The sequence below is a fragment of the Amphiura filiformis genome, chromosome 18, assembly GCF_039555335.1.
Source record: "Amphiura filiformis chromosome 18, Afil_fr2py, whole genome shotgun sequence".
In the NCBI taxonomy this organism is placed as follows: domain Eukaryota; kingdom Metazoa; phylum Echinodermata; class Ophiuroidea; order Amphilepidida; family Amphiuridae; genus Amphiura; species Amphiura filiformis.
This window is the reverse complement of record NC_092645.1, coordinates 10,787,909-10,799,437: the sequence shown is the minus strand read 5'-3', so window position 1 is coordinate 10,799,437 and position 11,529 is coordinate 10,787,909. Positions and strand designations below refer to the sequence as shown.

The 11,529-nt window shown below is 37.5% G+C and overlaps 1 protein-coding gene across 1 annotated transcript; it reads right to left on the bottom strand.

Moving 5' to 3' along the window:
• Window positions 1–928: 928 nt before the first annotated feature.
• LOC140139838 (galactosylceramide sulfotransferase-like) lies at window positions 929–8,424 on the bottom strand. Its single transcript, XM_072161585.1, has 4 exons — window positions 8,091–8,424; window positions 3,781–3,817; window positions 2,078–2,321; window positions 929–1,279 (listed from the first exon to the last, which is right to left on the bottom strand). The coding sequence occupies exons 1-4, from the start codon at window positions 8,234–8,236 to the stop codon at window positions 1,071–1,073; spliced, it is 636 nt and encodes a 211-aa protein (XP_072017686.1). The 5' UTR covers window positions 8,237–8,424; the 3' UTR covers window positions 929–1,070.
• Window positions 8,425–11,529: the final 3,105 nt, after the last annotated feature.

The window sequence follows — 11,529 nt, the reverse complement described above, 5'->3', positions numbered from 1 at the left end:
ATTTGTTTTGTGCTACGGACCAAACTCACATTATTACTCTAGGCTTTTGTAGGCTGGGTTTAACTCTCCACCAAAAATCATGTTGAAAAAAAATGTACACTCGATGACCCATAGTCAATCTCTAACTCAATTATACTCTTATTTTGTACATTTTCTCACCGAATTCCCATACGTTGACCCGGGACGTTGACAGCCTTAGTCTTTAGTATAATGCACCTGTATCGATTTCAGTTTCACCAATGTCAGTTCATCAGACTTCATCAATGAAACAACAGAACAGGGCTAGACGTATTATTGATCAGTAAAGGTAAGGGTAAAGGATATAACTATAAACTTCAGGATAGTTTAACCTATAGTCAGGAACACCAACAAGATAAATTGTTTGAATACTAGGCCAAGTTAACGTATACTTCCATTCACAACAAGACTTCAAGACTTCTCTAACTTCAAAATATCACAATGTTTTTAATATTCACGCCATCAGAACCAGAATTTTTTGTATTTCTGTGACTGTTTCACCCGAAGACCATCTGTGTAGTTTAATTCTGGTCTTGCCATAGCAACACACATTGCATCATTTTCCATTGTTTCCTTTACTTTCAGTGTATTAACCTGAACATTTAGGGGATGCCAAACGTTAGGGTCATTTATGACGTCATCGATACATCGATTATATAAATATTTGTTATATTCTTTCAATATGGTAACACTTTTTTCCATCCGTTCCAATCCATATTCCTCCACTTTTCGCCAAAATGTTCGGTTAAAATGATTATAAAGTTTAACATCACCGGAGTTCCATGCTCTGATCTTATCCGCCAAATCAGGTCCTATTTTGGACGCTCTAGTCGATTTTGTCCGCGAGTTCAAATGAAAGAAAACAGTATCATCTAAAGTCCAACATAACCGTTCTTTTAACAGGATCAAGCTTTCATGTATGTAGTCTGTCATCATCACAAGATCAAATCGTCTATCAATCATTTGAATCATTGCATCAATATAGTCCTGATTATCACTAAAAGCAGCTGGCAATCCAAAATCATATAACATTGGGTTCTTTATGTGCCCTTTTATGAAATGGGGCGGGCTGATCGTAACAAGTGATTGGAGTATTCTACAGAGCGGTTAAAATACTGAGCCAAATTCGTAACAGGATCACCTCCAAAGATTTTAGAATATTGAGCAAAGCCGGCATATGTGAAGAGCGATTCATACATCGTGACGGGATCTCGGAGAATTGTGATATATACACTATCTGACGGCATCAAGTTAACGATATCTGTAAAAACAGGTGTAAAAAAGTATTAGCAAAACATCATTTGGGTTTTATTCATTACGTTTTGTTGCCTTCAATGTTGGGATATAAAACTAGGGATATCGTTGGGTGACAGAATTTCAAAAGTGGGCGGGGCTGTGTATATATAGATTTCAACTGGAATAGCATATTTAGCCACCGATACCGAACAAGTGAAGCGGGAATACACTTTGCATCAAATGGAATGGACATAGAGTTAAGCCCGGGAGTTAAGAGAATAATAGTTTGTTATGAGACCCAGCCGTGTATGTATCGCCTAATATATAACGGTATATACAATAATTTTAAGTGGAACTACGAGACGGAACTCCGAGTTAAATTGTTCCACGTGAAAATAATGGTCTCTGCCATGTTATAGCAGGTGATAGATACACGGATCAAATCACTACTTTGTTCTCATTCTTAAGCAGATCAACACTACATTATTCTGTTTTGATGTGATTTACGTCCAGTTTTGAGACCATTTTTTAAAATCAATTTCGCCCCCATGCCTGAAGTTGGCGAATCCACTGAGTTCTCATGCATGCAATACCGCCCTGGTACGCGTGCTCACCGCTGCGATACGTGTGTTATTGTGCATAGCCGGCACACATAACACGCCCGTATCTATTACGTGGTATATCACGCCCACAGAAGTAAATGGTTTTAATTCTGTGATCACGGCTCAGATACGAGGATAAACCAATCAGATTGCTGAGATTATTATACCTGTTTTATAGGAATGATAGACAACACGGGAAATTGAAATTCCCCAAAGCTTACTTTCTTCGTTGAATCTTGTGTGGTGACACAGTATGTTGTACTTCACATCTGGATATTCTATCATGTACTTTCTGTCAAACGATGTGTTCTGTGGGTCTCCGAGGTAATTAGCATGTGGTGGAAGTACGAAGGTTAGATCATGTTTCTCGCCAAAACGGAGCAGCAGGTTCTGCACGGTGGTACTGCTACATTTGTGAATCTTTAAGAAGACGATGTCTGTCACCGATCTGCAGGGAGTACCATTCTGTGTTTGTCAATTTAAAAAAGAATGAGTAAGAATTACGGCACTGATCCCTTACAGGTTGTGTGCTATATTACCAATGTCTATATTACGGTGCTACTGATACACTTGCGAACTTACATGATGCAGTCATGTCTACAGTAGAATTCATCTCGACCTTTGCAGGACTTAAACCCCATTAAAAGCTATTAAACCAAGATAACACTCATTGAAACAGCTCAACTGATTAAATCGGATCTTCTCTGGTTGTGCACATGTGTCTGTTTTCATGTGCGATATCGCAATAAAGCTGGTGTTATAGCTTCAGTTGGGTAACCGATTATAAAGGAAACGCAAGGAAACAATGGTATGTGTACCTTTGTTCACGAAATGAGACAATGGCCTGCTTTTTGTAAACCAGCATTCTTGAAAATGAGCAACATAATGATTGTTGACTTAACACGGTTTGGAAATAATTTCTTCATATTTTTGGTGTTATCTGTCGTTTACATATCCTTCCTAAAACACAAAAGTGCGACCCTCTCCAAACACCTAAATTAGCTAAAAATTTAGGACATGTTACAAAACTATATTTTCTAAAATTTCATAGAATAGTTTAAATGTAGCTTGTACCGTTTTTTTTTTGTGGCATCCTTCAGAACGGAGCGGTCATTTACCAATATAGCTCAATATTTTCGGTCAAATCTCCATTCAATTAACACGGGGAGTTGGCTAGCTATGAGCTAGCTATGCTTTGCCCTCACTCATATTCTACGAAAGTGCGACCCCTTCTGAACATCTAACCTAGCTGTAATTTTAGGTCATGTTAGAGAAATATATTTGCTAGAAGTTTGGAGAATAGTTTAAATATTAGCTGGTTATTTTTCACACAGTGATGTTAACTAGGCAATGCCCATATACCTATAACATACACTGTTTGTAGAGGTCACGCGTCATATGGTGAGAGCACTGTGTATTGTGTATAGGAAAACGGACAGTAACTGCAGTATGACATAAAACGATGCTAAGATCTGCAGAGATTACCATTATGTGTTTATCAATGGTAAAAAAGAGTAAGAATTACGTATGACACTTAGTGTTTTTTCTCTCAAAAACAGAATAGTATGTTCTGAACGGTGCCACTCCTGTACTTGTAACCTTTAAATCTCGTCCTACAAAGGTTGTACCTATCAAACACATAAAGGATTTTCATTTGGAGGATGTTATACCTACCAAACACAGGAAGGTTTTTCATTCGGCATACGGAAACACACGTTGTTACACCTAAATGAATAAATGAATCACCTTAATATACGACTTCTTTCAAATTTGTTATTGTATACTCAAAATGCTGAAATAATACTAGTACTAATTATCGGGAGGGGTATACTATTTGGTTCAATTCACCACTGTGAAAACCCAAAACAGCAGGGTTACCCTAGCGTTACGCAGGGAGCCATTCCGAGTTGGTTATTATACTTACTTTGTAGTCTGCGTAAATATCCGCACCAGCAATACCCCTGTATCAGGAAATATGAATAATTTTTAAAAATATATTTAGAATCCGTCTACTTCAAGGCAATCGGTCCTCCGATAGGTACCGATGGCTCTGTAAATGTAATACAGTGTATCGAGCATAGAAATGAATATGTACACAGTGCTATAGGTTTTAATCAAACATAGGACAAAATAGCACTCTGCGTCGATTTTATTAATTAAGGGTACAAAAGAAAGAGCCACCCATACCCATTGGGGTATCGATATTGCTGTAGAATTGTACTAAATGCTGTACCTAATAGATTAGACGCTTTGCTAGGAAGACGAGTGTATTACGTATCTACTGACAAAGTTCGATACGTACCTGCAACTAAAGTTATAGTTGCATACCGCATTTAATTTGCAAGTAGACAATACAGCTGAGCAGATATAGCATTTTTATATGGGAGGATTTTGCTTCGAGTTTTAATTATGTTTTTCCTGTGTTGAGCAACGCCTTGGCAACACTTTTCACGTCGCAGCACAAATCGGCATATTCTGCAGCTGTTGCTGTGTTCACATCTGCTGGATTTGCCTACACATTTTTTTTTGTCTTTTTTGCTGGTCAGTTTGTTATGTGTAATCTTTTTTTTAAATTTATTTACAACTACATCTGTTGACCGTGTTTGTTGATCTCGTCACATTTTTTTATATCCTTTTGTACTCTTTGTAACCACATTATTGTTTGTTTATTGAATGATTGCGTGTGATGAAATATTGATCATGAAATTAGGTTTGACATCGGGAGGATCATCGTGGTGGAAGGTGCCTGATGCGTAACTGTGCCTCTACTTTAATACCTTACGCCACCCAATTCCTGAGCGTTGTACTGGTACTGTGAATGTTTTAGTTGAGGTTCACTTATTTCAAACCAATTTCTGTCCGAATTATTACTATTCGTAATTTTGATCTTGTTCAACAATAACCTGAAACCCCATCTGTTCATGTGACTCGTTTCTTTAAACTGGTTGATCTTTCCAAGAATGTTCCTCGTGGAAAAACCCGGGATCGAGTCATTCTTAAAAGCCGTATTGCTATATATACGTGAAACGCTCAATCTATAATGAATAAACCACTGATGTTTGAGATTTAGTTATTAATCAGAACATTGATTCTCTTCTAATAACAGAAACATGGTTGCGCGGTTGTGAACGATATCATCATGTTCTTGCAGACATCACTAATACTCTTCCAGACTATCAGATTCACCAGTTCCCAAGAGTTGTATAAGCCGGATACGGTATTAGGTAACTTCTTCGAAGATTCTTTGAAGCAAATAATACACCAGATATGTTTGCGTCATTTGAATGTTTTAGCTCTTAATTTCAAATTGCCTAAAGGATGCTATCAATTGCACACCATTAACCTGGACCCGCTTCTCCGACAAGACAATTTTTACTGACTTCTTCCGTCTTCAGGAAAAGATCAATGTCTCCATGCACCCCGGGCCATGCACAGATCATCTGATCATCGCTGGTGACATCAATATTCAAATGGATGTGCCTGACAGTTACCTTAAAATCAGCTGATTTTACGGCCCCTCAGAAATGTGTAATACCAGTGTGTCTTTCATCCGATCATGCAGCTGCGATATGTGATGTTCGCATCTCGCGCCCTGATGATACTTCCTTGAAGTCAAGGAAATATTGTGTGATATCAATATGAATATCGTCTGCAAAGTAATAGCTGCGTCTTTGTATATGCCAGCAAGAATAGTGATGTTAATTATATGGATGGTCCTGTCCTTGGTAAGCCGTATGATGATCACGTCCCTGAAACTCCTTGATCACGTCTCCTTGAAACTGCGTCTTTGTATATCTCAGCAAGAATAGTGATGTTAAATAGATGGTCCTGTGTGTTACAATCACGTCTTTGGTATTCATGATGACCATGTCCCTGCAAAAAGACTGGTTATCTCATTGACGCTACGTCTTTGTATATGCCAGCAAGAATAGTGATGTTAATTAGATGCATTAGAATGTCCTGTCTTACAATCATGTCCTTGGCAAGCCGCATGATGCCCACGTCCCTACGAAAAGACGTTATCTCTTTGAAACCCAAATCACCATGGTATAATACAAAAATACAGAAAGAGCTGAGCCGAACGCAAATGGCTGACATCTCAACTAGCTGCTACCTTCTTGCGACTCCAAGAAGGATTTGCCAATCAGTTCTGTGGGTTCGTCGATGAAAACGTGCGCAAAGTTCTTGGTTCATGGCTCCACTCCATAGAATCAAATCTGATTGCCTTTTCCGATTCTATGTGTAACAAACGACTGTACAGGTTGAGATTGCTCACACGAAAGTATTGTTCATCAAGAAATCTAGTGATATGATATACCGTAGTTCACTTCTTACCTTGACAACAGGCAGCAGTCAGTTATTACTCAATTTCTGACTGGGGCGTATATCACAAGGATCAATTGTGGGTCCTGAAATGTTTGTTATTTACACTGCCACTATTGAGGATTTCATCAAAAGTCATAATCCTTGCAACATAACCTATGTTGATAACACGAAACTGTATGTATAATCAAGCCTTCAGATCGCACAATCTAAACTGGTAGGCTACTCCTGTGGCATTAGGTAGTGGTTGACTTAAAACAAACTTCTTCTGAATGAAACTAAGACTGACTAAAGTGTTTCATGTCTCATGAAGCATGCCAGAAAAGCCAAAAAGGTTCTGCATTCTATGCCAGAAATGTTCCGCAATCTTCTATCGGAAAATACTACTCTCCATCAAAGGAGGTTCGTGATCTTGGAGCTGTTTTTGATCATATAAGGCAAAACGAGACATTTTTTGTTCTTTCCTGCTATTTTTTGACAATTCAGGCCAAAGAATAATGTCCGTAAATAAATTCATCAGGATTGTTCATAATTCATATTTTGCAAATGTTCTTTTGTACAAATCCAAATGTATTTTCGGTATAAAGATCTTAAACATACCTCAATGACGTTTCGTACTACACCGTAGTACTTTCTCAAATTGACTGATCAACTCTCACACTCCTCGTCTGTTTCCTGTTGGAACTCGACGTTGGTGGCATTGTAGGACAATCTGAACACCAAGTCATGAACTCAAAAGATCTCGCGGAAGATTTAGTAGGGATTTTGATCGACGACGGTGAGGAGTTCATCTCCCACGATGTTGTGTCCCTGTTCACAAACACTCCCATTAGTGAAACCTTAGATATCATTAAACGGCGGCTAACGGAAGATCGCACCCTAGGTGATAGAACCAACCTTACCGTTGAAGACATCATGGAGCTTTTAGACATTATACAAGATTTGGTCTGGTATGGCTTCTGCTTCTTAGTCAGACCCGGTGTCCTAATCATCCACGGTCATTGATATCGGGATTGAAACCAGCGTTACATAACAATGCTTCCATACAGCATATGGAAGGTCTTTCTATGTATTGGAACCAAAGATCTGGAATGGACTGCCGATCATTGACAGAGACTCGGTGACGATTTCAGAATTCAAAACGCAGCTTAAAAACTTGTTCGAGTCTTCTTATTTAATTCAGATTTCATATGTGTATTACATTTGCCTTTTATCATTGTATTTTTGCAATTTTAAGATTTTATGTATACATCTTGTATTGTTTGTATCTTGGTTTGTTCAGCGCTACCATATTTGGCAGACTAGCCAACCCTTTTTTCTGACCAGCGAACCTGTTTTTTGTTTGTTTTTTCCTTCAAATTTAAAATTTGTTATTCTAACTCAAATGCTGAAACAATACTAGTAATAATTATTGTTGGGAAGGGTTTCTGTCCATTTTGAGCCGAAATAACAAGGAAATAACAAGTGAAAGGAAACGCTTTAATATGCAAATTTTCCTGCTCGCTGGGCTCGCAACATATATCTAGCCCATAATGTTTGCAAATTGGGATCCCAAAAATTTGGCATGTGTAAAGGGGGGGGGGGGCATAGATTTTTTGGCGGGCCGATAGGGGGAAGCGATTTTTGGCAGGCCGAGAGGGGGGGAAGCGATTTTGGCGGCCGTTCGGAAATTTTACACCTGGGGACCTCATAATTATTGCACAGCCCCTTATATAGGAGGACATTCATGAATTATGACTTTATGTCGAACTTTGCTCTGTTAATCTACAAACACAACAAATTTGTTGGGACATGTGTAAATATTACAAATATGACAAAAAATCAGGTTTGAAGAAAAATAACCAATTTCATATTATAAGCCTTTAAAGGTTTATTATCGTAATAATGATAAATACAATTTATTATCCTTACCGATATGATCCAGGCCGCTTGTAAGCCTTATAGGTTTCTACGAACTCACTCTCGATGGAAGTGCAGAGTTTGTAAACGGTAAATATACCTATGAAACCAGCCACACAAACCACCAACCCCAACCGTGGTACCGTCCTATACACCATCGTCAATAGATATGACACACACTAAAAATAACAACACAAACCTAAAACAACAACACAGTACAATCCGCGTATAATGTTAACATAATATACACACAATTGCTATAAAATACAAATCTGTAATAATATGTGATTAAATACCATCTGTTCATATACAAGTACACATGCTATTTCGTATGCATAATTGTAAGTTAATGTATGGCATATATATATATTAATACGAAATCATTGACCTGACAATTAACGCTTTAGTAGGTTCATTGTATACCTGTTTTTTGGTGTGCTTTTGTGGCTTTGAGCCTTCACAGTGAAAGATATTTGTGCTCTTGAATGGACATGTGTATAGTCCGTATCCTCGAGTCAGTAAAGTAAAATCAAATTCTAGGATTTTCTCAAACATTATTTTTTGCAGGAATCTATTACGCGTGTTGGATTCCTTGCATCATTTTCTAAAAATATATACTTTTGTACACTTCTCATCATTACATTTAGTGATACAATAAAAAACAATATCTAAATAACCGACTCGGAAAAGATACACAGACTATAATATGTTTGTGCATAGGTGGGTGTCAAAGTGGTTTTTTTTAATAGGGGTTGGTTTTGTGATACAACCATGGACAAAAGTTTGGAATAATTTGCACCTTCGTGCCATGAAAAAAATATTGTCCTTTTGCTTGGTTCACCGCTAGTGCATGTCAATGCATAAACATAATAGGAATTGACCATCATAGCAAATATACGATTTCGATCAATTTTTTTTAAGTTGGTTATTCTTAAATTGCTATTTTTATAACATATTATCAGTGACATTAGTTTTCTGGTCATTTTAAAGTCACACTACAGACTTGACATTTAATATGGAATATTTTTTTCGAATTTCCAAGAGTGACCTGGAAGGTCATAAACCGCACGGACTAAATGTTAATGAGGTGCGTCGGGAAATGGTTATAAATAATTTCTTGATAGAAATTGTGCTTTTCATACGTTTACATTATGCAGGGGCGTAGCAAGCGGGTGGACAGTGGACGAAGTCTATGGGCCCAGAGGCTGCAAGGACCCCAGAGCAAAGCGAAAATGAAAAAGGGGTTCAGCTACAGGTTCAGATGGATGACAGCAGAGAATTTTGTATAGAAGTTTGAGACATATAAAAGTTTGATGAAGTCATAAATGAAAGTCCATTTTTTGTGGGGAGTGGGTCAAAAAGGCTGATTATGTTAGTAAAAAGTAGTTAAAAGCTATTTAAAGCCATAATATACGATCTTTTAAAATGAGTTTGGTCATTTTTTTCCAAAACTAATTTTTGGCCATATTTGTAATGTTTAGGCTACACATGCCAGTCCCAACTTTTCTCCAGTTTTCTGTTACTTTATCTCATTAGTTTAGCTTAAAATTACCAGAAAACTTTCCTGACAGACTAATAATATTATAACTTTTTGGCAAAGAATAATCAAATTAAAATTTGAATGAAATCGTATATTAACACAACTACTTATTATTTAATATTTTAAAACACAAAAGTCCATATTTAAAAACGTAAAAGCCCTGTACCATGTGTACGTACGAGTGTACGGCTCTTACATACGTTGGGATGTAATCGCAAAATATTGTCAAATATTTCTATAGAAAATTAAACAGGCAATTTATGTCTACATTATTTTTCCGTGACTTCTTGATTAATGAGAATATACATGAATAATTACAATGATCAAATGAACCGTGAATTCCAGATAGCTAAGAATTAAGTTCATTACACATGTTACAGGTATACTTAGGACTATTAAATTTAGTTACGATGATAAAAATATGGAATGACTTCCTCTTCCATTTTTGCAGTCATTAATCCTAGAACTACGAAGGAGGTGGTGGTCGCCCCCCCCCACCAAGAATTTTTTCCGTCACAAAAAAAAAAAAAAAAACCCGCACGCGTTTACGCCCAAACGACCTTTATAGCTAATCGTACATCCATCCTTTGCGCTCATTTTAGAAGATAAAACTTTTACCCCAGCACATAACCCAGGGCTAGGAATGGCCGTCAAAGATGACCGTGGGGGAGGGGGGGGGGGGTTCACCATTGGTTTCAACAGTAAAATCAATGATTTTCATTTCACTCTAGTTAAATTATTCCAAGAGCTACTGACTTTTTACTTGTCAGTTAGGTTGAAAGGGTCATTTCCTTTTATATTGAGGAGAAAACTTAGTGAAAATCGCATTTTTCAAGAATTGTCAACCGAAAATCAATTTTGCCTATACTTTTGTACATAGTCAGAATTTCCCATTTTCATGGACGCCCAAATAATATGACGTCATAACGACATTATGAGGGGAATGTTTGTACTTGTTTTGTTATCACTGGTTAGAGGAGACCCATAGCTATACATTGGTACCAATTTGTAATGTAATGTAATGTAATGTAATGTAATGTAATGTAATGTAATGTAATGTAATGTAATGTAATGTAATGTAATGTAATGGTCTAACGGTATATGACTTGGTTGGATTTTTTCTCAAAAACGCACAAAAAAAAAGGTCTTTTTGAGAAAAAATATATATCTTCAATATGAAAGGTCAAAATGTTTCAATTATTGATCATCGGCTTTTCATCCCAGCCACATACACTTTAAGTAATACTTTAAGACACACGGTTAAACTTACAAAAACAACAGGGAACACAAATGTGCACTGGAACAAGTGATGATAATCACTGTGCACATAAGTAGACACGATAAACCAAACAACCAATGTACGCACAAAAACAGGCAAAGTTCGATTTGGTTTGTTTGTCAAAGCATACGAAAAACGCCCTAATAATATTTTTTTTAATTCAGCCCTTATTTTCAAATATTGACCAAAAATTAAATTTTGACTAAAATATGAACGCGAGTATCATTTTTACAAGTTCTTTTCAGGAAGAACACCCTGGAACAGTCAGGCATACGAGACGTTGTAAATCAAATTAAAATCCGAATCCACAAGTGTGTAGATGTGAGGGGCTGTGCAATAATTATGAGCCCTGGGGAGGGTAAAATTGGGGGGGCAAGAAATTTTGGCGAGCCAAAAGGGGGGGGGCAAGCAATTTTGGCAAGCTGAGAGGGGGGGCAAGCGATTTTGGCACACATTCATGGGGCGCCTTTTAATAAAACGCTCTAAAAAGGCTTAGGAAAACAGTACGGAAACGCTTAAATATGCAAATTTTCCTGCTCGCTGCGCTCTCAACAGGTATATAGACCATAAATTTGGGCGGGCCGAGAGGGGGGGCAAGCGATTTTTGGCAGGCCGAGAGGGGGGGGGCAAGC

What these genes read in the sequence shown, in the direction of transcription:
- LOC140139838 (XM_072161585.1), bottom strand. Translation starts at nt 8,236, where the DNA reads ATGGTGTATAGGACGGTACCACGGTTGGGGTTGGTGGTTTGTGTGGCT. An exon ending in AAGCGGCCTGGATCATATCG is followed by an intron (nt 3,818 to 8,090) that starts GTAAGGATAATA and finishes TTCCTGATACAG; the next exon opens with GGGTATTGCTGGTGCGGATA. An exon ending in ATATTTACGCAGACTACAAA is followed by an intron (nt 2,322 to 3,780) that starts GTAAGTATAATA and finishes TGACAAACACAG; the next exon opens with AATGGTACTCCCTGCAGATC.